This window comes from Bos javanicus, chromosome 28 (assembly GCF_032452875.1).
Source record: "Bos javanicus breed banteng chromosome 28, ARS-OSU_banteng_1.0, whole genome shotgun sequence".
NCBI classification, from domain to species: Eukaryota; Metazoa; Chordata; class Mammalia; order Artiodactyla; family Bovidae; genus Bos; species Bos javanicus.
Window position 1 is genome coordinate 2,709,888 of NC_083895.1, and position 27,848 is coordinate 2,737,735.

A 27,848-nucleotide genomic window follows, 5' to 3' on the forward strand; every position below is an offset into this window, starting at 1 on the left:
AACGCGGAGCCGCCGCGGGCTGGGCCGGGCCGTTTGGGCCTCGACGCGCAGCTGTCTCCGCCAATGGGCGCGGCGCCTCGGCGCTCGGCTGGCTATGCCTGGCGCGCGCGCCACCCCGCCCCCGCGCTCCTTCCGCCCCTCCCAGCGCCGCGCCGTCCAGCTCCGCGCGGCCGGCTTTGGGCGGTAGAAACGAGGCCCTCACGTGGTAGCTCCGGAGTGGGTCCCGTTGTCGCTGTCAGTCCCCGTGAGGTTCCCATCCGGGACTGACCGCCGGGAGAGTTCCCGACTCGGGGACTGCCCTCCGACCAGTCCGCTGCCCCTCACGGCGGGGCCTGCGTGAGTTCCTCACCTGGGGTGGCCTACAGGTGAGTCCCCTCCCGGCCGACCTTCCGCCCCAATCGCGGCTCCTGCCAGGTGACCACGTCCCTCCAGGTGAGCTCCCCACCAAGGCAGGGCCCTCCCCGCTGGTCGCTCCTTCGGCGGCCTCTCGCCTGGCTCCCGGCTGTTAGCTTCCTTGAGTTCCTCAGGGTTCCGGCGTGTGAACGCGCCAAGACGGACGCGGCTTTGCTGTCCTCGTGGATTTGTGGTCCTCAACCCGACTTTCCACGCGCGTTCGCAGAGATCGTTGCGGTCACCGGGAGCCCAAGGTTGGCTGGTCTAGAAGAGTTGTCTGGGGCGTCTTTGTAGCCAGTTCTTCAGACGCTTTTTAAGTACTTGGTAGCTGTCGTGACGGTCGTGATGGCTGTCTAACATTGAATTGAACAGTTAAGTTAGTAACTGTTGGATGTATATTGGATGTTTTGACACACGGGCAGACTGACATCTTTTGACTGTTCTGGTCTCTGTAACAGAGGAAGGGTACTTTCATTCCTATTCCCTTGTAAAGATGCCTATAGAGAATTAGTTCTGAAGGTAGGTCTGGAGAATTTCGGACCCCTTAGATTAAAAAAATCCAGTGATCCAGCTCTCAGTAGATCAAACTCTTTTCATTTGAGAGTATTTAAAATAGAATCGTGAGTCTGCGATTTTTCCTCCATATTTCATTGGTCCTATTTTGTTGTTATTTGCAGTGCTGTGGTCAGTCCTTCAGTCGTGTCAGACTCTTTGTGACCCTGTGGACTGTGGTCCACCAGGTTCCTCTGTCCACGGGGTTCTCCAGGCAAGAATACTGAAGTGTGTTGCCATGCCCTTCTCCAGGGGATCTTCTGGACCCCGGGATGTACTTGGCATCTCTGTGTGTCCTACGTTGCAGGCATATTCTTTACCCACTGAGCCACCTGGGATCTCTTTATTTCGGTATTAAGTATCATGAAAAACTTTCTCCTTTGAGTACCTGACTTGTTTACTTTTATATAATGAAAATGATTTAATCTGATATGTTTTCCATTTTTACTATGACTTTTAGGAAACTCAAAGCTACATTTACCTCAGTTTTATAGGATTATAAGTGGTTGGTATGTTTGTATTGCTGCTTTAGTCATAATTTTTTTGCATTGTATTTTTCTAGCGTTAGTTGTATACGTGTATTCTGTAGAGTCTTTAGAAGCAGTGTATTTTCATAAATTAATGAAGTTATTGTTGCAACTGAAATAAGTCTTTCTATTGACACTGGGTTTATACTTTATTTCTTTTGAACTTGGAGAAATATTACCATTTCCAAATACTGCTTATCTTTTTAAACTGTTTAAAGTTTAAAACTCCTATGTATTAGGAGTGGATCCTAATACATACTCTACAGTATGTATGTATTAGGACATTTTTGCTGTAACAACCCTTTCAATCTAAAGCCATGTGTGAAAATAAAAGTAATTTGAGTGTTCGCAAGTAATATGAACACTTTGGGTTTTGTTTCAGTGAATTCCTGCACACTGACTTCTGAGGATGTCATATTGGATCACAGCAGGAGTACTTGTACATGTGTGTGTAATCCATCTTCTGTCTGCTTTCATGTGAAAAGCATGAAAGTTTTCTTCTAGAAAACTCATGGACTCAAGCATCTTATATATTGACTTCTGCCCAATGGTGTTTTAATTCATTGAAGAATTTTTTTAAAAGGTGTATAAGTTATGTAGACAATAAGGTACATAATGTTCATTTTTGGTGCCTATTAAGTTTGACCTTTATATAATGTATTATTTTCCATTGCTTTAAATTGTAGGTGCCGAAATGGCAGCTGTTTATTCTGGCATTTCTGTGAAACTTAAAAGCAAGACAACGTCCTGGGAAGATAAACTAAAACTAGCTCACTTTGCTTGGATTTCCCACCAGTGTCTTCTTCCAAATAAAGAACAAGTAAGTTTAATGCACAAGTTACATTTTTATGACCTAAACTAATGATCACTTATTAAATTGCATATTGATGTTTAGTTAAAATTTTAAAAGATTAGAGAAAAGGCTGAAGAAGGAAGCATGGTTAGAAAGTTAAAAGTAGTTTCAGTGAGAAAAAGTTAATAGATATTTCACTAACAAACTTTTTCTGTTACAAAACCTCAGCATGTCTTTTATGTTTGAAAATATCTCTTATATTCCAAATTATGTGGGTGTGTGCTAAGTTACTTCAACTCTGTTCAACTCTTTGTGACCCTATGGACCGTAGCCTGCCAGGCTCCTCTGTCCATGGGATTCTCCAGGCAAGAATACTGGAGTGGGTTGCCATGCCCTCCTCCAGGGGATCTTCCCAACCCAGGGACTGAACCCACGTCTCTATATCACCTGCATTGGCAGGCAGGTTCTTTACCACTGGTGCCACTTGGGAAGCCCTAAGTATGTGCATCAGTGAACAAATTTGGACTTGGGTTACAGGAATTAGGTTCTGAGTCTGTTGGCAGTTTCATTTTTTGTAAATCCTAAGTGATGCTCCATAAGCAATTCTTATTGATGCTTTTTAAACATCTTTGGAACTTGATAAATCAAAGGTTGGGAAGTAGAGAAGCTTTAGCATTTGCAATAACCCAAGGGGAAATAGATTATAAAGTGATAGATTAGAAACAGATTAGGAAGCAAGAAAGACATCGTTCTTTGTTAACATTTCTCAAACTTATCTGACTAAGAAAAACTGTTAATATAGTGGAGACACCAGGATGATGAACTCATTAAATTGGATTAACATACAGTCATTTGGTGCCTCATCAGTAAAGAAATCACCTGCCAATGCAGGAGACACAGGTTCGATCTCTGGGTTGGGAAGATCCCCTGAAGAAGGAAATGGCAACCCACTCCAGTATTCTTGCCTGGGAAATCCCATGGACAGAGGAGTCTGGTGGGCTACAGTACATGGGGTTGCAAAAGATATCAGACACAACTTAGTGACTAAACAACAACAATAAAGCAGTTCAAAATGTGTCAAAGATGGATTACCACTGTTGAAATGATGAGATCCACTTTGTACAGCACCAGCAGAACTAGTAGTGTCTAAATCTGCCTGAGGGTCACCTGACAGCTGTGGCAGGCAATTTGATCAAGGTTTCCCCTGTCCTTCTCGGGAGAGTTTTTTTCTTTTAGCATTTGCACTATTCATGCTGTTATGGACATTTCTGGTGTCTTGAGCTGAGGCCTCACCACCTTTCCTTGTGTTTATGAGTAAGGAATCATGTCACAATAATGAAAACTATCCATGTTCAGCCCTCCTCCTAATACAGCATTTGTGAGTCATTCATAGAAGACTCTGTCTTCTGAATGCAATAAGTAGGTTTAGAGATGAAGCTGCAGGTAACTCAGGAAGCCAGGACACAAACTCTGGTCTCCTGACTCTGCATCTTTGCTTTTGTGTGTCATTCTTTTTGTGGCCATCCTGAGCAATTGTTGTGCTTTTACCTTTTAAAATTTAGAAGTGATTAGTTAGAAGAAACTGTTTCACTTGAAACTTTTTATTGGCCCCAGGTAAAGGCAAAATTAGTTTTTTTCTTTTTTATTTAATTTATTTATTTGGCTGTGCTGGGTCTTAGTTGGGGCACACAAGATCTTTGTTGCAGTATTCAGGATCTTTTAGTTGTGGCATGTGGGATCCTATTCCCTGACAAGGGATTGAACCCATGCCCCCTGCATCGGGAGCCTGGAGTCTTAGCCACTGGACCACCAGGGCAATCCCCAAAGTTAGTTTTGTTTTTTTTTTTAATTGATTGTTTAATAAACATATTTTAAGGTACCAAAACATAATATTACCAAAGATAAATTTTAAAGAAAGTTTTTCCCCCTGGCAGTTATATTTGGTTATTCATGGGATGTCCCTATAAATGTCCAGTGTTTTTCTTGATAAAGAAATTCATTTATTTTTAGGTATATTTTTTTCCAAATTTAGGTACTGCTTGATTGGGCAAGGCAGTCGTTGGTTGCATTTTATAAGAAAAAACTTGAACTGAAGGAAGACATTGTTGAAAGGCTTTGGATCTATGTAGATAACATTCTACATAGCAGAAAACTGCAGAACCTCCTCAAGAATGGAAAGACAGTTAACCTTCAGATTTCCCTCATCAAGGTAATTAACAGTTTCCTGTGTTATCCTGTATGTGTTACATGTATCTCTGTTGATTTCCTGTTAATACCAGAGGCTTAATTGTCTTATGGTTAATTATATCAAGATGCAGAAAATATCAAGGTAGGAGGGGAGATGGCTTCCCAGGTGGTGCTAGTGATAAAGAATCCACCTGCCAATGTAGGAGATGCATGAGACGCAGGTTTGATCCTTGTGTCTAGAAGATCTCGTGGAGTAGGAAATGGCAACACGCTCCAGTATTCTTGCTGGAAAATTTCATGGATGGAGGAGCCTGGAGTCTTTGGGGTTGCAAAGAGTCGGAAACGACTGAGCACACACACAGCACAACAGCAGGGGAGAAGAAAAAATAGTACATTTAGAGTTATAATAATGATTGATATTTATTGAATGCATATCAAATTCTCTATACCAGGTGTCCCTAACCCCTGGGAGTTAGGAACTGGGCTGCACAGCAGGAGGTGAGCGGTGGGCAGGCTTCATCTGCCATGGCTTTCATTACTGACTGAACTAAGCACTTTATATTAATTAATATTGAATAAAAGATTAGAAATTTTTCATAAGCTGGTTAATTACCTTTTTAATTACGAAAGGTATCCAGCAAATGATGCTACTTTATAACTTTTTTCCCCCACCTTTTTGCTGGACTAGAGGGAAATCAAAGGTCAGAATCTAGATGAGAATTTCCTCAAAGGTTTTTGACTCAGTGGGCAGGAGAAAAGCAGTAGAGGCTGGGAACAGAGGAATTAAATGGTTGATGCCTTATGGTTTATAGGCTTTAGTGGTTCTTGAAATTATGCTCTGAATTATATCACTTTATAAAATAATAGGTCAGTGGTCACCAAACTGGATTATTCTGAATGGTCCTTAGGGGATGTGAGAAGAAACTATTTCATCTTTATATGATTTTTAAAAGGTCACCTTAATTTTTATGTATGTTTTATAATTGTATAAAATACTCATACTATGGTGCATGTGTGTAATTTATAACCTTATCAGGTATAAAAGTGGAAAAAGTTGTATAATCAGAAATATTTGGAGATTACTGTAGTAAAGTGCTGGCATTTAAGTACAAAGTATTTTTGGTTCAGCTTTTCCGGAGCCAGCAGTTATATGGATGGAGATAAACACATGTGTGTCATTGGGCTACTCATAACTTAGCACCTGGGATAAATTTGATATTCAGATGTTGTGAGGCTGGAAGCAAGTTGCATATCCCATAAGTGAATTTTGGAATCTGCCTGGCCCTCGTGATTTCTGTTTTTTGTGAATTTCAGAATTTTGAAAGCTATAGACTGGGTTTGCTATTACCATAAGTAGTAACTGGCAACGTTTGTTTTCTTCTTTTAAGAATGCCTTTTGCTTTGGCTTTTTCAGGTACAAACAGTATTACTGATTATAGAAATGTGTTTTGGACCACAGGATCATAACCAAAGGCTACTGTCCCATCTACCTGTAGCATCTAAGTTGAATTATAGGTTTAGGTTCTAAGAAAACATGAAATCTTTGGACTTTAAGCCTTATAAAACTCTGCTATTTAGAAAGGGTCAGCAGATATATAAAGGCATGGAGCCCTTTTCTTAATTTATATTGGTAGGAGATGGATGTGTGTAGGAATTAAGACAGGTCCTCTGCCTTACTTTGATGTGCTAAGGAAAAGTCAGGTTCATTTAGATGTGCTAATCTGGGCATTTCTTTCTCATTAAGATCAGGGCAAGGAGTGAGTTTGCTCATTGTGTTGTTTTTTGAGTGTCTGCGGGTTTAGGGTCAGTGACAAGTTTCCTTTCTTTCTCAATACTCAGATCATCAATGAGAGGATAGCCGAGTTCTCTCTTTTGGGATCCCAGAGGAACATCTGTGTTGTGCTGAGCTGCTGCCAGGGTATCCTCTCGACACCTGCACTTGCTGTCATCTACACGGCCAGGCAGGAGCTGATAGTTGACCTGCTGAGCCAGCTCTGCTGGTTGGCCTGTCGGCAGCCAGGAGCCATAATACCCCAGTTGTTTGAAGTCATTCACCTGAGCCTCAGCCACTACCTCTCACTTCAGCAGCAGCAGGTCAACCCGAGACGCGCCTTTGGGGAGGTGACTGGGCACCTGCTCCAGCCCTGCCTGGTCTTGAGACACTATCTCTTGGGGGGCACATGGACTCAGGCTGGCCAGGGCCAGCTGCGGCCAGCACTAGGCCGGGACATTAGGAATCAGATTGAGGCTGTGCTTCAAGGTGGAGCTTTTCAGCCTGAGCTGCTCCCTTCATACAAAGAGGAGCTCTTGGATCAGCAGCAAGGCGACTCAAAGATAGGGGCCATGAAGAATCTTCTAGCTCCCCTGGGCACTATGATTGCCAGGCTGGTGGATGCCGGCTACTGTGACCCATCCCTTCAGGCTTCAGTGGTGGCCAACTCTGTGGCCTTGCTGTACAAACTCTTTGTTGAGTCTTACCTCAAGGAGGGGAACCAACTGCTTTGCTTCAAGGTGCTCCCTCAACTTTTTGGCTGCTTAAGAATTTCACACCTGGAGGAGCAGAGGCAAGCCCTGTCCATGTCCGATTGGACCACAGAACTCCTGGTTGTGGAACAGCTTCTAAACTCAGTGGCCAGTAACACTATCTACAACATCGCTGCTGACCGAATCCGGCATGGTGAGGCTCAGTTCCACTTTTACCGTCATCTGGCTGAGTTGCTGCTAAAACACCCACAGGCCCTTGTGCCAGCCTGGTTCCGCTGCCTCAAGGTTTTGCTCTCCCTGAATCATTTGATCCTGGAGCCAGACCTGGATGACCTGTTGGCTTCAGCATGGATCGATGCAGAAGTCACAGAGTTGCGGACCCAGAAAGCCCAGGAGGCACTGATCCACACGCTCTTCCAGACATACGCCAAGCTCCGGCAGGTACCCCGGCTGTTCGAGGAGGTGCTGGGGGTGCTCTGTCGCCCCGCAGCCGAGGCGCTGAGGCTGCCAGTGCTGACTGCTGGCCCTGCTGCGGTGCTCCAAGAGTGCCTCCCGGAGCTGCCCCTGAGCCAGGTCCTGGACACGTGGGCCCTCGTGCAGGAGCGGTTCCAGTCTCTGGTCTTGTCTGGCTTGAGGGGTGACGAGGACATGGCCCTGAAGTCCCTGTCGCTGAGCTCGCTGCTGTGCTGTGTCATGGTCAACGCGCGGAGCCTGGATGCTGGCTCACCCCTGCCCGTGGTCAGGCGCATGCGGCAGGCCATGGACGGGATGCTGCAGGGCCTCGTGAAGCCTCTGCTGGACCTTCTTCGCAAGCCCTGGCCCTCAACGCCTGAGCTCTGGCAGCAGAAGGTTGGCGACTCTGCGCTTCTGCTTGCCCACACCTGGGCCCAGGTGGACACCGTGCTGCGCTTGAGCTGCAGCCCATACCGCTCTGAGCCCGGGACCTTGGCGGGCGCCACCCCAGAGCCCTCAGGCCCCCTTCCGCTACTCCCTGGCGTCGAGGCCAAGCATTGGGAGGAGATAGAGGAGTTCACGGTTCAGTCCGACTCCCTCAGTCGGTACTGCTTGGAGCAGCTCCACCTGCAGAGAATGAAGAACACCTTACTGCAAGCCAGTTTCCAGTCTGAAGAAGCCCTCTGTGCTCTGAGGCGTGATGCCGCCTACATCCTGGGCTCTGGGAGAGCGAGTGTGACCCGGGGGATGTCGGCTTCCTGGGATGGCCAGGTCGGGACAGTGAGTGTGCTCACCTACCCCATTGCCCACTGGCACTTGGTCATGTCCAATATCATGATTTTAATATCATATCTTGGTCCAGATGACCTACAGTACCTGGCCAGCATCCTGCTGAGAACTTTACCAGTGAGCAAAGCCCAGGAAGGCTTAGTGGAGGAGGAACCAGATATCACACTTGGAAAGATCTCCCAGGCCGTCCTCCACAGCCCTCTCTTCCCCGAAATGCAGTCCCTCCACTCTGCGTTCTTCCTGGGCTTGACCGCACGCTGCGGCAGCATCCTGTGTGCCGCTGCGCAGAGGGAGACAGCTCTTCTCCGCCAGCAGCTGCCCTGGCTCTTTGAAGAGGATTACATGGTCATGGCTCACTGGGAAAGCAGATTTGCCAAAGTTGGAGCTGAAGGTGTAGAACCAAGAGAAGAAATTGCCCAAAACATACTCTCGTTGGTCAGGGGTGACTCCCCCATTCAGTTGGAGGGGGAGCAGTTGGAGAGCATCCTGCAGCTTTTGGGAGTTCTTTCTGCTCTACAGCTGGACAGCCTCCTGGCACCCTATCATGTGCATTGTTTTCTTCTGTTACTGTCTGTGGCCGTCACCACACCAGGCAGCTCTTGCTCCTCCTCCCTCACCCTCAGGGTTTTGAGGACGTGCTACCAGCTTCTCGGTTGCCTGCAGAGAGGCAAGAGTGCCCAGGCTGTGCTTAGGGTCATGTATGTTAGCGATATCTTTGAGGTCACACTGACCTCCTTGTTCAGAGCCAGTAGGAGGTTTCTTGTGAGTGTGAATGACCCCTCTTGGCTGGAATTCCTCCAGGTGGTGGGAACGTTCTTAGAACAGCTCCTGCAGATGCTTATCCAGAGAAAGCTCAGTCTGGGGCTCAATTTTGGGAAAATCCTTGCCTTCCTCTCAGGGCACCAACTGCACAATGAAGTGACTTCAGGCCAACGGTCAGAAGATCAGGTTCCTCTGGGCCAGCAGCTCATGCTGGTGTCCTTATCTAAGGTGTGCCAAGTGCTGGGGCCTTTAGTCAAGGAGCAGAAGCAGCAGGACGAGGCCCCAGAAGTGCTGCCCAAGCTGTTGAAGGAGGTGGTGCTGCAGGCGGGGGCCCTGCTCCAGCACTGCATGGCCCCTGGGGCCCAGGGCCGCCTCCCTCCCGCTGTCATCTCGTCCTTGGGCTCACTCTTGGAGGCCGATGTGGCCCTGCGCTCCAGGCAAAATTGGACAGATGTTTCGAAAGGGACAGACAAAGCGCTGTCCGCCTACACCACCCTCTACCAGACCATCTATGCTCAGATCCTGTTGGAATTGCCAGCCCTAGTGGGAGATCCCCCATCTTTCCAGGCAGCCGTGCAGTTTTTAACTCTGTTCTTTTTGGTCCCAGAACTACATCCTCAGAAGGATTCTGTGTGTACCTCCGTGTTTCATTCTGTGAGAAAAGTCCTTGCAGGTGAGATGTTTTCTCTTGAGCTACTTGTGTACTGTAGAGCTTTTGGTGAAAGGTCACTGGGTGGCAGCCAGGTGACTTTCTGCCCACCCCCTTTTTTGAAACAGGCATGCATTTCAGAGGGTACTACACCAGGAGCTGGTAGAAGCCCTCCCTGGTGTTCATTTCTAGTGTCTCCCTTTGTGCATGTGAGCAGTTACTCACAATTGTTTCCCTGCTTTTTACACAAATAGCAGGCTTCTAGATGTATTGTTTCATGCTTTAGTTCTTCACTTATTTTGGAGGTCGTTCTAGTTTATAGTTTTGAATCACTCTTCTCTGATTGAGTCTTTCTGTCTTGGCCCCAGAAGTCAACGTAGACAGCTTCATCCCTATTTGTAGGCTCTCCAGTATCAGATCTTCAGCACCACCAGTGGACTTAAGAAAGATTAAACCTGCCAACCTTTTAAAATTGCAGGTGACTTAATTTATAGGGAACCTCATGAAATTCCGTGAGGGCGGATGTTGTCCCCCAGGTCTCTGTGGTCCTGGCCATTGTGGGGCCCTGAGTCCTGATTGGACAGCGGCTCAGCCCATGATGTCATTGCAGTGTTTTAGCTGGATGTCAGCCTTGCAGGCCAGCTAGTCAGGACCAAAAACCTGGCCAGTGTCTTCATGCAGAATTCACTCCCTGCTGTTCCCAGGTCAGAGGTCAGCAGACCAGAGTCCATCCCTAATGTGATCTCATCAGGGCAGCACTGTCCCAGTTGCTGTAGACCTGTTGGCTTCTCGTTTGCTTGTTCCTGAGGTGGGGGCTGGTTAGGATTGTCTGAGGAGGGGCGGGGGCCGCCAGCCTAGCCCAGCCCTCAGTGCACACCGACCTCTCTGTGCCCTGATGGGAGGCTGCGGTGGCGAGCGGGGGCCGTGGTATGCTCACACCCACAGATGTCCTTGGGCTTTGTAGGAAGAGAGGCCTCCTGGGCCATGGCCAGGGCAGAGCAGGGCCAGGGTCTGCTCTGGGTATGGGCTGACTGGGGGGCCTTGGTCACGTGTTCTGTTTCACTCTGTCAGCCTCTCTCAGGGAATGGTGTCACCTTGTTAATGGGTAAAATTCAGTCTTCTGTTAACTCATTTAACACGTTCTGTTAGAGCATTTAAAACCAATGTCCTAAGAAATGGCCGCTGGTGGTCTAAAGCTCTGGCCCCCTTCCCCTTTGTTAAATAGAATGGAGTGTCTTCCTTTATCCCTGAGACCCCTGTGATTGGAGGCAGCCTCTGAGTCCTAATTATGTGTCCCTGGACTTGTGGTACTTTGTACCCCAGACAGAGCTGGGTCAGGGGGTGAGGCCTCATACCCCACTGCACTCCCAGATCACCGGCCTAAGTATTGCCAGTGTTGCCATGGGGGCAGGCCTCACGCACCTGAGCTGCTAGATTCGCCTCTAGAAGGGACCAGGGTGGTGAGAGGTCTGGAGGAAAGGCCAAGGAGGGTGGCCCGGGCCTTTGGGCTAGGAGAGACAGGGTTAAGGTGACCACCTTGGTCCTTGGGGGTGAGTCAAGTAGGTCTCAGCTCAGAAAAATGAGAATTTATAAGAAATGCTGTCTGACAGGAGAATTGACTACCTCGATTCAGTTATAAAAAACCATCACTTTTAAAAATGCTTCCTATATGGGTGTAACTGTGTCCTCCTCTGGAGATGAATGAGGTGTTGGCTTTGACCTAATTTAGTAAACAGACATTCACACAAGTTACCAGAGTCACAGGGTGATGAAAGGCTTTGAAGCAACCAGCACAGTGGACTCTGGCAGGCAAGGCCTCCTGCGGGAGATGGGTGAGGGGAGGGCAGTGAGGTCACGGTGCTGACGTTCAGCCGTCCAGTGTTTGACCAACTCTAGGAGTTGGTGCTGTCCCACCCATTTCACAGATCGAGAGAGTTGAGGCTCAGGGAGGTCGTGCCTCCAGAATCCTGCAGCTGTGGGACACTTGGACCTGGATGAGCCTTGGGCCTGTCCACTCGCCCCCAGTGCTGCCTGTAGGAAACACAGATTGGGGCACAGGAGGGACTTGCTCAGGGTGGGCTCATCTGCTGGCTGGAACAGTTATGCTGGGGTTGGATCATAAAGGGCCTTGAGCCCACTGACTGTGGCTCTCTGATGAACCTGTGGACCCTGGGTGTAGTTCGTAAGACTGTCCTGCATTAAGTAGGGGTACTGGGGTGACTGCAGCAGGTGGGCTCCATGAGCCTGGGCTTCTTTCCATCCCTTCAACATCCCCATCTATGTAAAAGACCACCCCACCCCTGAGCCCCTACTGAGTTCATAAAAGAATATAAGAAAAGTAGAAAAGAGTATGAAGCAATTGTCAGTCACCTGTCTCCCACAGTCCAGAGATAAGCCCTGCTAAACATCACCATCATCATCCTCTTGGACTCTCTACACGGGTGCACAGGTGCTGTGGTCAGGGCACAAGGGCCGGGTATGAGAGGGTGGTGTCAGGCTGTGAGTGTGCCCTGCTTTTTCACTTGCACCATAACTGTCCCCATGTCTCCGAAATGCTGGCCTTTACTGACTGCACACCATTTCATCTTATTGAAATGGTTTATTTAACCTGCCCCTTGTCTGCCATATCTTAGCAGTCTTGTTTCCCTCACAGATCCTGCAATTCCGGTTCAGATAGTTGAGGAGATTGAGCCTCACTTGGGAGCCTTGTTCACCCAAATGTTAGAGGCTGGGACGACAGAGGACTTCCGCATGTGGCTGCAGTGTATCCTCCAGGGACTGGACGTCAGTAACCTGTGGAGAGCAGATCTGCAGGTGGGTTGCTCCTTTGGCTTCAATGGGAAAAGTTAGAAATGGCTGTGTCAGTGCTGAAATGACACAAATGTGCAATATCAATCCGATAGCGACTGTAGGCACTGCGGGAGTTTGGGACGAAGCTGTGGACTCAGGGGAGCCCAGGTCCTCAATGCACAGAGGCTGTATTTTCCAAAGGGGAACTCTTTCAAATTACAACTGTGTTCTTATCATATGGAATACTATTGGACTTCCCACGTGGTGCTAGTGGTAAAGAACCTGCTTGCCAGTGCAGGAGATGATGTAAGAGATGTGAGTTCCATCCCTGGGTCGGGAAAATCCCCTGGAGAAGGAAATGGCAACCCACTCCAATATTCTTGCTTGGAGAATCCCATGGACAGAGGAGCCTGGCAAGCTACAGTTCATAGGGTCGCATAGAGTCAGACACAACTAAAGAGACTTAGCATGCATAGCATGCACACACGCATAATATTGACACACAAAAAGTTAAGTTCTACTCTCCATTGTTTGATATCACTCACATCATACTTTTGAAAATGTTACTTGGTTTGGTTACATAGCCCAGCTCCCATTTGAGAATCTCTCAGGGTAGCAAGCTGCCCTTGGGCCCTCTGCCCCCAGCCTACTCGGTCATTGCTAACGAAGCCCTGACTTCACACTAGGTCAATGTGTCCAGGGAGCCTCTGTGCAGAGCCAAAGTGCTCGAGTTTGGCCCCCTGACCTGAGCACCAGACTGGCTGGAGGCTGTCGCTTGCACAGGAGGAGGAAACCTAGGGGCTCACTGGGTCCCAGGCTCTCTCTGCTTCAGAGGGCTTTCTTGACTCCTGGTTAGAATTGGCACCCAGAGGTGGGTTTTGACGTGAGTGGGAGGAGAGCTGGTTGGGGGCAGATTGGTGACAGAGGGAGCTTGCTTCTCCATGTGAGCCCTGCCCCCCTGCCCCCTGTCTGCAGCTCCGAAGGCCTAGCTTTGAGAAGGCCTCTGGGCTTTCCTTCAGCCAACCAGCTAATACAACTCATGAATTTCCATTTACACCTGTCAGGGACTGCCCTGGCAGTTCAGTGGTTAAGACCCTGTGCTTCCACTGTGGGGAGCTCGGATTTGATCCCTGGTCAAGAAACAGATCTTGCATGCAGTATTTATTTATTAAAGAGAAAGAAAGATACCCATCAGCTAGTCAGAGGAACGTCGTGGAAGAGGTGAAGACTGAGCTGAGTTCAGAGATAAAGAAGATTTGAATGGAACTGGGGATGTTGCTGTGGAGACGGGGGAAGGTGGAATGGATGTGAGTGGAGAGATGGATGGCAGGGGCTGGGGCAGTGAGCAGACCCTTGATGGGGAGACACAACCTCCAGGGAGGTGGAGAGGGGAGTGGATCTCAGCAGAGAGAGAGAGGGGTGTCTGGTCAGAGGGAGCAAGGGCAAAGCGCAGAAGCTAGGATTTCGTGGTGGGGGAGACTACAATATTAGGAGAGGAGGAAGGGGCCACCATAAGGCTCGAGTTCACGGTGTGAGATGCCCACATGGGTCATAGTCACTTTCTGTCCCTTCTCATGGTTTAAAACCATCACCTGTCATCATGGCACTTGGTCTAATTGTTACACTTTGTCCGTGTTTTCTTCTGGCCCTGCTTTTTATCCCTGAGCACAGATGGATCTCTTGGGTAAGGTACAGTGGCCTCCTCTTTTGACACCACCTTGATGAACTGGGCCTCTGATTAAAATGTCTGCAACCTCTTCTGTTTCACTGTCCTGGCATGTTTCTGTGTTTGGTTTAGTGAGGCGCTACAGAGAAGGCTCTTCCTTTGCCACAGTTCTGCCCACCTAGTTCATGTATTCCCTCAGGTGGTGTAAAGGGCGTCACCCTCAGGACTTGACCAGAGCCAAGTCTCATTCCCACCCCAGCATGGGACTCTAATGGGCTCTGCTTTGTCACTGCACCGTGACTGGCCTGCTTCCCGAGATGGGCCTCCTTCCGGAGCCAGCTCCTTCCACTGCTAATATTTTCCCTTGTCCCCTAGGCTGTGTTGTCGGCTGCAACGTTGGTTAAGTTACTCCTGAACTGTCCATGCAGTGAAGAGAAGGCCAGTTTATTCTGGCGCACATGCCCGCAGATGGTCACGGCTCTGATGGTGAGTACCTCTGGGTTGTGCATACCCCTGTCCCTGCCTTTCAGTCGCTTCTGCTTCTGTCATGCTCTGGTTTTCTTATGCAGAGCGTGTTTCTGGGCCTGTGTCCTGAAGTCAGCTGTGAGCACTGTGCTCACAGCTTGTGCTTACGTCATTATCAGCTCCGAGTCTAACTTGTGCTACATGAGCATAGCCCTGGATTAGCACATTCTCTGGGCATAGGGTCTAAGCCTTCTCTCTGATCTTCTGTTTTGTTGCTTTGTTGTTTCACTGGGAACCTGCATTAGTGGGCAAAGCCCATTTGTACTTAGGTATGGGTAGGGGGAGCCTCAGGAGGAAGAGGGTAGGGGTGTGGATGGAGATTAGGGTGGGACCTGGTCAGTGCTGGAGTCTGGACTTTCTTACCTCTGTCACTTGGGGTTTGGGGCTATTTCCCTGGAGATTTGCCTTCATTTTTCTGTCCCTTGTTCCTTGCCCTGTAGCTGCAGACCCGAGAGGCTTGTCAGGAGCAGCCCTCAGCCCTGGCTCTGGTGGGGCCTGTCTTGGACGTCCTGGCTGCGCTGCTGCGGCAGGGGGAAGGGACCATCAGCAACCCACACCACGTCAGCCTGGCCTTCAGCATCCTGCTGACCGCGCCCTTGGACCACCTGAAGCCCCTTGAGTATGGGCATATCTTCTCGAGGGCACACAACGTGCTCTTTTCAATCCTGCAGTGTCACCCGAAGGTGAGGAGGGCAGGGTGCGTGTGGACAGGGAAGTGCAACCTTCAGAAGAACAGCAGCAGGACGAGCATAAGGATTTGCAAGGCAAACTTTTTGCTTCCAGTGGTTTCTAGGGCCCAAGTGGTTTCTCATGCACAGGAGTGTGTGACCTTCACATCAGGCTGTGTTGAATCTGACACTTGAAACATGTCTGTGTAGTAGGTGTTTCTGGAAGCCCATTAGAAATTATTCTGTTTTTGCAGTTGTTGTTTAGTCACTAAGATGTGTCTGACTCTTTGTGACCCCTTGGACTGTGGCCCACCAGGCTTCTCTGTCCATGGGATTTCCCAGACAAGAATACTGGAGTAGATTGCCATTTCCTTCTCCAGGGGATCTTCCCAACCCAGGGATTGAACCTGCATCTCCTGCATTGCAGGCAGATTCATTACTGCTGAGACACAGGGATCATATATTTAAATGTCACTCATTGGCTTAGGTTTATAATTCATATAAATTATGAATTATAATTTATAATCATCTTGGGTTTATAATTCAGTTGGATATAGTGAGTGAGGCATCCTGAGTTCTGGTTTTGTAGTATGCCACTTTTTAAATAAAATGAGACTAGGAACAAATGCTTCATAGAAAAGATTTCAGTTCAGCTAACATTTACTGAACATGTTCTGTGTGTCTTGTTTCACCCCTACAGCACTTCTGTAGTCAGTGACAATCCCATTTCATTGGCAGAGAAACTGATGCTCAGGGCTGCTCAATGATTTGATCACTGTCACCCCGCTGAGTCTGAATTTTATCTAGAAGACTGGATTTCTTTGACCAATGTTCATTTTGCTGTGCCACTGCTCAACATGATACATGGGAACTTCTGAATAGGACAGATGCACATATACATAGGCACATTCAAATATTTTTAAATGTTTTAATGCTCTAAGTTTGGAGACCTGCCAATAGTGTAGTTTTTGAAAAATTTATTTTCTGGTAAACTAAGCACTCCATCCAGTGTCCTCCCCACTTAACAATCACCTTTGGCCCTGCCCATCTTGTCAGCATCTTTGTTTGTTAGATCCCTGCTGATTCTTAGATTATTGTGTGACTGTAGAATATACATACAATAAAGTGGAAGTGAAGTTGCTCAGTCGTGTCCGACTCTTTGCAGCCCCATGGAATGTAGCCTACCAGGTTCCTCCGTCCATGGGATTTTCCAGGCGAGAATACTGGAGTGGGTTGCCATTTCCCTCTCCAGGAGATCTTCCCAACCCAGGGATTGAACCTGAGTCTCCCGCATTATAGGCAGACGCTTTACCATGTGAGCCACCAGGGAAGAGGTCAATACCAATCAATTATAAACTGGAACTGCAGATCTTGCAAAAGCTGTGGGGTTTCATGCAGTTTTTGAAAGTAACATTGGAAAGCTGTGTGCATCTCCTGCAAAACCAATGATGAAAAACCATTGAGCAGAATTAGACCATTTAATAGTAGAAGAGAGCTGGCAAGGATAACAACATGGCATTGCAATAAAGAAGGACGTGACGTGTGACAGCCTGTGGGCACACTGCAGGGAGCAGGGCCCATGCGTTGAGTCATGTATGTATGCAGTAGGTGATACAAAAGGGTTGATACAAACCTCAGGCTAGAATCTGCTCGGGTGAATCTGAAGGGAACAGCACAAAGTGAGCCCAGCCAGGGTACCCAGCAGTACAGCAGCTGGTGCCATTCTGAGCTTTTGATGTTTTACCTTATCTAACCCTCATGACAACCTGTTGTTATCCTCAGTTTGCAAATGAGGAAATAGGCGCGGAAAGACTCAGCGCTGTCTAGGACTGCATGTTAAGCGGGGTGTGAGCTCAGATGGTCTGACCTTGGATTTGTGTGCTTTTCATCACTGTGATGTCAGGATGAAGCGAGGGCCTCAGGAAACATGGTGACACACTGAAAGACTTGGCAGGATGACCTCTTTCTGAACATGTTGCGGAAGTTGATGTTTTGACATAAAGAATGGCATATTATGCTCTCCAGACCTTGCTTGAATAAACTTGCACCAAAGAAGAGAGTCAGCACTCGATTCACTCTTTGTTCACCCTGAGCCTTAGAGCAGTGCTGCCGAATAGAACTTCTCCTGGTGGGGAGTGTTTGTACCTGCATCTCCCACGGGAACTGTTGGCCATGTCTTGACCATGTGAAATTTGGGCTAGAGATTGTATGACTAGGAACTGAATTTTAACTTAATTTAAATTTCAGTAGCCACGTGTGGCTTCTGGCTGCTTTAATTGACAGTGCCTTGTTTTGACTATGATCTCAGGATCAGTTCAATTCAGTTTGGTTTTCTCAATCGTGTCCGACCCTTTGTGACCCCATGGACTGCAGCACGCCAGGCTTTCCTGTCCATCACCAACTCCCAGAGCTTGTTCAAACTCACGTCCATTGAGTCAGTGATGCCATCCAACCATCGCATCCTCTGTCGTCCCCTTCTCCTGCCTTCAATCTTTCCCAGCATCAGGGTCTTTACCATTAAGTCAATTCTTCGCATCTGGTGGCCAAAGAATTGGAGTTTCAGCTTCAGATCAGTCCTTCCAATGAATATTCAGGACTGATTTCCTTTAGGATGGACTGGTTTGATCTTGCAGTCCAAGGGACTCTCAAGATTGTTTTCTAAACACCACAGTTCAAAAGTATCAGTTCTTCAGCACTCAGCTCTCTTTATAATCCAACTCTCATACGTGACTACTGGAAAAACCATAACTTTGACTAGATGGACCTTTGTTGGCAAAGTAATGTCTGCTTTTTAATATGCTGTCTAGGTTGATCATAGCTTTTCTTCCAAGGAGCAAGTGTCTTTTAATTTCATGGCTGCAGTCACCATCTGCAGTGATTTTGGAGCCCCCCAAAATAAAGTCTGTCACTGTTTCCATTGTTTCTCCATCTATTTGCCGTGAAGTAATGAGACTGGATGCCATGATCTCTGTTTTCTGAATGTTGAGCTTTAAGCCAACTTTTTCACTCTCTTTCACTTTCGTCAAGAGGCTTTTTAGTTCCTCTTCACTTTCTGCCGTAAGAGTGGTGTCATCTGCATATCTGAGGTTATTGATATTTCTCCTGGCAACCTTGAGATCTCAGGACGGTTGAGCATAAAAGAATCCTGTTTATAACTTAGATATCATTTTTCAAGATAAAGTCTCAGCCAGACCTTTTCATTGCTAAATAATGAGAAATTTTGTTTCTCATTTTAAATGGGTTTGCTTTATGTAACCTTTTTCTCTAGTGCCCATTGTACTTGAATACATTGGCTACTGTACTTTTTGTTATTTGTTTCTACCCATATCCAGAATGCACCAGAAATAACTTAGATTCAGCAAATTCTAAACCAGGATGGCTTCATTAGATTCCTAAAGTTATGCAGTGTGGGAGCCCTACTCCAACCATGAAAACAGGATGTAAAGCAGTTAAGTAAGTAGAGTGAGCATTTCCCTAGAAAGTCCTGGCTAGAAGGAGTTGCTGCAACTGTTTTGAGTATCCTGATGGATAAAGTTAAGAAGGAAATAAATACAACTTCCTTTCAAGTAGAACTTAAACAGTTGCCTACATATTTTTATATTCTTTTGTCTCTTATTGCAGGTAATGCTGAAAACCATCCCTTCTTTCCTGAACTGTTTTCATAGATTGGTGCGTTCAATTATACATGAAGGACGGCAGAAAGATAAAGGTAATTCAGAGAAACGGTATTATGCACAATTTCAAATGTGTTTATTTTACAGGAGTCTCTGGCCACACGTTACCAAAGGTAAAAAACCACCCAACTTAAACAACCCAGTGAAGTTTAAATAAGATACATGTTCAGATCATTAAAGAAATACTCAGAACAGTTTTTTTAAATGTTAGATTAAAAAAAAAAGTCATTGCTGCTGCTGCTAAGTCGCTTCAGTTGTGTCCAACTCTGTGTGAACCCAGAGACGGCAGCCCACCAGGCTCCCCTGTCCCTGGGATTCTCCAGGCAAGAACACAGTTTTTACTATATCCACAGCAGTGAATGCATTTGACATCCCTTAATTGAAATAGTTCTTTTCTGAAGGAAAAGAAGTGTGTGGATTCAAGAACTATTTCTGGAGCTCGTAGGTCAGTGGGGAGATTAAAGGGGAGCAGGCAGTGGCCGAGCCAGCTCATCACTCATGTTTTAAAAGGGTGGAGTCTCTGCAGCTCACCATTCCCACTGTATCTCTGCAAGTTCGTGTTTGTTTAACAGTGAAGCAAACTGCCATATGGCAATCGCATAAATTATGTGTACAGCTGGTTTTCCAGCCTTGAAGTTGGTTGATTCTTGCTAAACTTCTAATTTGTAGGAGATTCTCATTATTTAGAAATTTGCATATAAAGTGAGGCGCTCTATACTGTGCTGTTTCAAATTTGTGTGGCATGAACATACCATGTGATGTGCCTGGCACAAGGGTGGGTGTGCTGGGTGCTCGGGACTACAAAGGAGGGCCTGAGAGCTCAGCTTGGAGGGCATCAGGGGGGAAACCCCAAGGCAATAGTTCTGAACTAGAAATATATAGGTGGTAATCACCCAAGTATATGGTGGTAATCCCCACTTGTGAATCAGGTTAATGGGTTTAGACTTGGAGATTTAAGCTACTTAACCAATTACCTTTTGCAGAAAGAGAATAGGTAGAGTTATTACTGTAATAACCAAATTATTTTGCCTAATTTTGGGGTCAGCTAGTAGCACAATTAGGTATTTTGCATTTTCATGTGACTTTGTGAGTCTTTCTGGCAACAGGATTTGGAAACAGGTTCCTGCCCCTGTGCTTTGTGAGTCTGTCTGGCAACAGGATTTGGAAACAGGTTCCTGCCCCTGGGCGTGACCCCAGCTCTTTGCTTAGGCCACTGAGATCAGTTCTGAACTCAAGAGCAAGAGCCTGGTTCTGGCTGTGCCATCCACTGTGGCAGAAGACCTGGTCCTGGCCTGGCAGTCAGGGTGGATTGGGTGTGTGCAGCATGTGGTCATCAGCATGCCTCAAGTTTGATCTTGGGCTCTGGGTTCTGCCTCGTCGTTGCTGGTGTGGCCCAGTCACCTCCCGTCAGGCCAGACTGGGCTCTCTGATGTGTTCATGGCTTAATTGCAGAGCATCTTAGCTGGTTATTTTTTTTTTGTGGGTGGTTATACTCTTTATGGAGGAGGCAATGGCACCCCACTCCAGTACTCTTGCCTGGAAAATCCCATGGATGGAGGAGCCTAGTAGGCTATGGTCCATGGGGTCGCTAAGAGTCGGACAGGACTGAGCAACTTCCCTTTCACTTTTCACTTTCATGCATTGGAGAAGGCAATGGCAACCCACTCCAGTGTTCTTGCCTGGAGAATCCCAAGGACGGGGGAGCCTGGTGGGCTTCCGTCTATGGGGTCACACAGGGTCGGACACGACTCAAGTGACTTAAAAAAAAAATACTCTTTAATGACCACATGTTAAATTTGGACTGAAATAACAGGTGCCAGGAATTCCTGAGTGAACCGCATGTGTCTTCAGAGTTTCAAGAGAGAAGATGTGGTATAGATTAGAAGCTAAAGAGGCTCACTCATAAGTATTACTTATTGAAATGTTCAGTGGAGTGATGTTAACAGTTTATGTACTTTCATAAAAGAGCATTCACCTAGAAAAATTGCTTATGTGTAAGATATTTGTATGTATATTCAATGTTTAAAAAAGGTTATTGTGCATTCCAAAAATTAAGCTCATTGTTGCATAATATATGTGTGAGAAACTGCATCCATTTGAAATATATACTTCAGTGAGTTTTAATGGATAAATTCATGCAGGAAAGCACCACGACAATTAAAACAGCATTTGTTTCATCCACAGAAGAGCCCTCTTGGGGTCCAGCCCCAGCCCCTGGCAGCAGCCAATGTGCTTTTTGTCATTATAGGCTTATTTGCATTTTCTAGAATTTAATAAAAACAGTGTATTACTATGCTGAGGGAAAACCAGGGAGGTTGCTCTGCTGTGCCAGGGTACCCGGCCCACCCTGCTGTGACAGACTTGGGATGGCATATGTACCCTGGGTTGTGGTACATTTCAGACTGTTAGAATTCTGAGGAGGAGTTTGTTAAGGCCTGGGTGATCCTGGCACTCTAGGGGAAGAGCTAGGAGTCTGAAATAAATCTGGGAAACTGGGTAGATCTAGTAATGTTAGTTGAGTCATATATACATATATATATATATATATCCGACTACGAAAGAAAAATCCTAGACGACTTCTGAAACTTAATGAGGCAAAGACCCATCTTATCTTTAGAACCATTTGATATCAAAAACCTTTTTTTTAAGATGGTTTTTCTTTTTTTCCACATTAAAATTTTTCTTTTAGATATTCATGTCCTTTTTACATACAATAGCAATCCAAGATTCATCCTAAAATCTTGGTTATTCTAGTTCATCTCTTAAAAAAACAATCACGGACTCTTGAGTATTGTAAGTGTTCTTCTCTTTGTAATATAGATAAATATTTGAATGCATTGTCTCCCCCTAATTCTGTCTTCAAATTGAGCCAATTAAAGCGTCTAGGGAAAAACAAAACAAAACAAAAACAAAAGGTTTGAATAATTGGGGCTATGTTGAAAGTGTAAAATTAGGAGAGTTAAAATGCATGGTTTCTGAATTAATCAGTTTGGAAACACTTTGCTTCCACAGGAAGTGCAGAGGACCTGCCGGCGGTACTGGAGTGTGCCCGCCTCGTGGAAAGGATGTACAGCCACATGGCAGCACGGGCCGAGGAGTTCCGGGTGTTTTCCCCCTTCATGGTGGCCCAGTATGTGGTGGAGGCACAGAAGGTAGGCCGAGCCGCCTGCCTTCCCAGGTGCTTCTGTTCGCAGCCCTCGATCACAGGCCTTCTGGCAGTGTGACCCATGGGGCCTGGTGGTCCTCCCTGGTGGCACCTGCTCTGAGAGTGCAGCAGCCCTGCAGGGTCACTGAGAGAGCCATACAAAGATGCAGAGGCTGGCAGCGAGGCCTGTGGGCTCCTGCGGCCACCGTTAGGCCTTTTCTTGCTCCAGCACAAACCCTAGGCCTATTTTGCTTGGTCTCTTGGGTCATAAGGGAGATGAAATATTACCCAAGTCCTAGAGCAGGAGACAGAAAGAGGTCCTAGGGTCCCTCAGCAGCAGGGGGCTCAAGGGTTCTTTGTGCATGTGACTCAGCTGCTCTCACTCAAGTAGGTGACCTGGGAAAGATCCCGGTAGACTTGTTCAGTTGGATTAAAGGCTGTAATCCCAGTTCATCTGACTTTAGGCTTCAGGATAATTCATTCATTCTTCAACAGTGATCTCACTTTGGTGTGTCAATGTGCTATTTTTGTAATTCCACAAGACCCCCTGTGACCTGTGTAGTAAGTTCATTATAAGACTTCATGTCTTATTTGTTTAAATGGAAAGTCAGAGGCTTAGAGTACACTATGTTCAGTTATATATCTCTCTACTTGCGTAGTATATCTTGCTCTCGATAGAATATCCTGTTGTGACTCTTAAGAATGGTGGTGAGTCGCTGGTAAAGTGTTACATCAGAGGAGTCAGTGTTTCCTCCAAGGAGGGTCATCTAAATGGGATTCCTCAGAAAGCCTGGCGTGGCCTTGGCTTCCGTCCTGACCCTGTTTCAGGGCGTTTCCACAGCCCCGATTCTGCTCCCTCAGTCAGTGGAGATGCCCATCATGTGGGCGGGAGGCAGGTGTATGGGAGCCAGAGCCGCACAAGAGCCCCTTCAAGTCATCCTTTGAATGAGATGTGGGCTTGGAGTTTGGTTTCCTTGCAATTGTTTAGCATTTTTATAGACTCTTGGTATTTCCCAAGCAGTCATTACTGTGTGAGCTTTTGTTGGAACACGAGCTGAAGAACTGAATGAGACACCACAGTATCTCTTACCTAAGGACAAGAGGGGAGTCTAATTTGAAGTGTGAAGTCACTGTTTATCATCCTGAGATTTACTGTATGAAAAGTCTTTCACATCCCAGCCTCATTATACATGTCTAATTTATGCTTATCAGTTATTTTTTAATTTTTAATCTTGAAGACCAAAGGCTTTGGGAATTATCTCAGGGAGTTGTGTCCCAGAATCCATTGGCAGGACAGTCTGTGTTTTACCTTTTATTTGTTTTTAAAATTGGTAATGAAGAAAGTATTTTGTGTGCATTAGCAGCTTCTACTGAGAGAACCGTAAATCTTTGGTGACCAGGAAGACATGTTGTTTTAATTACAAGCTGGATGGCGGGGTGACTTGCCTTCCCCTCACGTTTGTTAGCTTGCCTTCCCCTCACGTTTTGGAGGCAGGTGCCATGGGTGAAGGTGTGTCAGTGATTGGGGCTGATGACAGCCTCGGTCAGGGGGAGGCAGCCGCTGCTGAAGACCTTGTTTCTTCCATGCAGTGTTGTGTTACCCTGGGTATGTGTCAGGGAAATTATGGTCACTTTTATCTTCTCTTTTACCCGTAGATCAGATTTACAGTTTTCCCTCTTTATTGATAGCTTTGGGTAAATAGTTTGCACTACTCACCTGGCCTGCTGCTGCTGCTAAGTCACTTCAGTTGTGTCCAACTTCTGTGCAACCCCATCGACGGCAGCCCACCAGGCTCCCCCGTCCCTGGGATTCTCCAGGCAAGAACACTGGAGTGGGTTGCCATTTCCTTCTCCAATGCATGAAAGGAAAATTGAAAGTGAAGTCGCTCAGTCATGTCCGACTTCTAGCGATCCCATGGACCGCAGCCTACCAGGCTCCTCCGTCCATGGGATTTTCCAGGTGAGAGTACTAGAGTGGGTTGCCATTGCCTTCTCCTACTCACCTGGCCTAGGGGCCTTTTAAAAGTTACCTAGAAGTGTTTTCATTCATTGGCCAATGTTGTAGAAACTGGCTTCCCCCCCTTGTTTTCTAAATAAGTTGTCTAAGGTAAAGGTGTGCAGGGCTTGTAGTGTTCTGATCCTACTGCCTTCCTGTTCCCCCACCCCACCCCACCCCGTGCTCTGGGCTTTGCCTTCACCAGGAGACGCCAGGTAAAAGGATTGTGACATCTGAACTCCAGCACTTAGTTCAGATATCTGTTCTGCCACTGGGGAAATTACTGTGCCTCTTCTTGCCATTGGAAGGGGGATTATTTGTTTCGTGAGTGATGATTCAGTGAATGAGTGAGCAGGTCCTCACCCCAGCTAGTGAGGTTAAAGACTTCTGTTTTTAGTTTGTCTGTTTCATTTTTTCTTTCCTTCCCTAATACCTTAGTATGGAATCACAGACCAGTCACTCCTGCCGTCCTTGAATGTTCTTATCATCTATAAAATAGTAAAATTTAATTAAGGTAATCATCTGTCAAATGCTTTTTGAGCTATCATATGAAAATAACCATAACTGTGAAGAATAGCATCATTAGCAGTAGAAACAAATCGCCTCTTTAGGACTATGCCTCCCAGAGGTTACCTTGGTGAATCACGCTTCTTCTAGTTAATAAACTGTATCCTCGCTAGAAGCTGCATGTCTGCAGAGAGGCATGAGCTGCTAGGTCATCAGGACACTAATAAAGAACCGGCCGCCCCCCAGGCTTGTCGGCTCGAACCTTCCTGCAGCTTCTGGTTGCTGCTGCTGTGGTGTGCAGACGCTGTGCAGCCCAGGTCCAGCTGAAGCCTCTGAGGCTCTTGCAGGGTGAGCAGTGCCTGCTGTCTTGGCCTTTGTGTCTAGATACCAGTCTGAATCTCTGATCTGAAAGTTTGTGCCAGTAGCAGATGTGGTCACACCAGGGCTGGACTGCCCACTTCTCCTGCTGCAGCCCAGATTTTGGTTAACCCAGATTCTTTGGAAGGATTGCCTCTTTGAATATAGGGACCGATTAAATTATTCTGGGCATTTAGGGATTTAGGGCCCATTGTGTTATTGTTGAAAGAACTAAAAACCTATTAAATGGTAATTAGAAATCAGAAATCACATCTGACGTTGGGCCCTGTGACAAGATCTATCAGGGATCTGCTTGGAGAATGCTGCCCACCTGCCCTGCTCTGGGGGAAAGTGGTCACTTTGCTGCCCTCATCCCACAGGTAGGATAGCTTCCAGTAAGATTGGCCACATGGAAGAATGGGACCCATAAGGTGACTTTTACTATAAGATTTTAAAATCTAAAGCTCCCAGTTTTTAAATACCCCTGGTAAGCACAGAAGCATCATTTACTGAAAAGCAAAGCTACCTCTGTGATTTCATGATGTTTTGCTACAGGTTTTTGTTGGCTTGAATTGACCTCTATTTCCTCCAAATATAAACTTTTGAGATATGAATATTCAATTAAGTTAAGGTGCAAAATGACATTTTAAAAGGAACATCTTTTCTCAAATTGGCAGCCAAAGTTGGACTCCCTCATCAGGTATTCTAGGGCCTGGCATCTGCCTGTTTGCTCTCACAAACAAGTGTATTCCCTCATCCCAGGTCACTTTGTATCCAGCGGTGAAAGTCCTCCTGCAAGAGGGTATCTACCTCATCCTGGACCTATGCATTGAGTCCGACATCCAGTTCCTGCGGGCCTCACTGCAACTGGGGGTGAGAGACGTCTTCAAGGAGCTGCACAGCGACTATGTGAAGCACCATAAGGCCAAGCGCGAGGGAGAGAAAAGATACGCTGTCTAAGCTGCGCCAGGACATGCCACCGTGGCCCTGGGCCTGGGCGAGCTGGAGGATGTCGGGCTTCAGATGCTTAAATTCACAGCATTGAAATGTGTGCAAAATCCTTTGGGGTTTATAAAATATGTATTGCCTTTTACACTGATTTTTTCACACCAAATATTTTCTAACGTATTTTTTTAATGCAGTAAACATTACAATGCTGCTGCTGCTGCTAAGTCGCTTTAGTCATGTCCGACTCTGCGTGACCCCATAGACGGCAGCCAACCCCCGTCCCCGGGATTCTCCAGGCAAGAACACTGGAGTGGGTTGCCATTTCCTTCTCCAATGCATGAAAGTGAAAAGTGAAAGTGAAGTCGCTCAGTCATGTCAGACTCTTAGCGACCCAATGGACTGCAGCCTACCAGGCTCCTCTGCCCATGGGGTTTTCCAGGAAAGAGTACTGGAGTGGGGTGCCATTGCCTTCTCCGAAAACATTATAATAGCATCCTGAAAATAGATCCTGGTGGGTTGAATAAAAATTGCCAGATCTCCCTTGTGGCTGTTCTAAATGTGGTTCTTTGTCTTAGTCCAGTGGTTTAAGGTCCCCTCTTCCCACTAGGAACTGTATGCTCAGTTGCTCAGTTATGTCAGACTCTTTGCAACCCTATGGACTGTAACCTGCCAGGCTCCTCTGTCCATGGATTTTTCCAGGCGAGGATACTGAAGTGGGTTGTCATTTCCTACTCCAGGGGCTCTTCCCAGCCCAGAGATCGAACCCACGTCTCCTGTGTCTCTTTCATTGGTAGGCAGATTCTTAACCACTGTGCTACCTGCGAAGTCCCTAGGAATTATGTAGAACTTGTTTTTTTCACTTCAGGTACATGGTTATATAATGAAGTCCAATTTAAATCTCTTTGCCTTTTACATTCTTCAAGAAACATGGGGCATGTTCTTGAAACACAGCTTTTCTGCCCTCCTTCCAAGGAGGTGCCCTCCTCCTGCACCCTTGGATGGAGCTGGGCAAATAGGAGCGTTGAGACGTGGTTGGCGTCAGCCGGGTGGCTGCTCCAGGCAGGGATAGTGGCCCCTACTGTGCAAGTGGATGCTTGGTGAGAAGATTCTAGGCCTGGGGTTCAATGTTCTTCCTGCTTCCGCACACAGAAGTTTATTTTGGAATTTTATTTTCTTATTTTTTAAATTTTAATTTAATATTAAATACTCTTTTTTCTCATATTGCCTAAGCAATATGTAGCAACCTCAGAAAATAAAAATAAAGGAAAAAATGTAGAAATATCCTCTGTCTTAGGTTCCCGGACAGCCACAATCATCATTCCACCTACACACATATATATATGTAGATACGTGTTTTGGAGAAGGAAATGGCAACCCACTCCAATGTTCTTGTCTAGAGAATCCCAGGGACGGGGGAACTTGGTGGGCTGCCGTCTATGGGGTCACACAGAGTCGGACACAACTGAAGTGACTTAGCGGCAGCAGCACCAGCAGATATGCGTTTAAGTAAATGTGTAGTTGCCGAATTAGATCATAAATGTATTTTTTTGTTGTACTTACCAGGCTTTTTTTCCTGGGTAATATTTTAGTAACATCTTGAGGACTATACAGATACCAGACACGCTTTGTAGAGGCTACATAGTAATCTGCTGAGCAGATGCAGCTGTTTTATTTAATAAATCCCTGATGATAGATGTCAGATTCTTTCCAAATTTTCTTTTGCAGATGATGCTTGCAGCCAATTCTTTACTTCTGTCTTTAATTATTTCTATAAGATAAATTCCCATAAGTTGTATTGTCAGAAAATCCTGTTGGTTTTTAAGGATTTATGTAAATATTGGCAAATTGTCCTCCAGAAAGTGTACAAATTTATTTTCCCTCCAGTGAATCAACTTTATTGATTTTCTTTCTTTTGATGCCTCTTTGATGGTGAAATGTTTTGTTTTGAATTTCTCTAATTACTAAGAGATTTTTCATTTTTTA

The 27,848-nt window shown here is 46.5% G+C and overlaps 1 protein-coding gene across 3 annotated transcripts; it reads left to right on the forward strand.

The window, feature by feature from the left end:
• The first annotated feature begins 96 nt into the window (after nucleotides 1–96).
• Nucleotides 97–27,848, forward strand: URB2 (URB2 ribosome biogenesis homolog). 3 transcript variants are annotated; one of them, XM_061404780.1, is made up of 10 exons: nucleotides 97–432; nucleotides 2,159–2,292; nucleotides 4,298–4,474; nucleotides 6,292–9,613; nucleotides 12,243–12,403; nucleotides 14,421–14,531; nucleotides 15,011–15,253; nucleotides 18,860–18,947; nucleotides 21,925–22,064; nucleotides 25,680–27,848. In XM_061404780.1, the coding sequence occupies exons 2-10, from the start codon at nucleotides 2,167–2,169 to the stop codon at nucleotides 25,875–25,877; spliced, it is 4,566 nt and encodes a 1,521-aa protein (XP_061260764.1). In that variant the 5' UTR covers nucleotides 97–432; nucleotides 2,159–2,166; the 3' UTR covers nucleotides 25,878–27,848. The 3 variants fall into 3 exon arrangements, with proteins under 3 accessions (XP_061260764.1, XP_061260763.1, XP_061260765.1); XM_061404779.1 differs by having other exon boundaries at nucleotides 97–365; XM_061404781.1 differs by lacking the exon at nucleotides 97–432 and adding an exon at nucleotides 450–764.

Coding starts and splice junctions, on each gene's coding strand:
- URB2 (XM_061404780.1), top strand. CDS start 2,167: ATGGCAGCTGTTTATTCTGGCATTTCTGTGAAACTTAAAAGCAAGACA. Junction 9,614..12,242: donor TGTGAGAAAAGTCCTTGCAG/GTGAGATGTTTT, acceptor TTTCCCTCACAG/ATCCTGCAATTCCGGTTCAG. Junction 15,254..18,859: donor TCCTGCAGTGTCACCCGAAG/GTGAGGAGGGCA, acceptor CTCTTATTGCAG/GTAATGCTGAAAACCATCCC.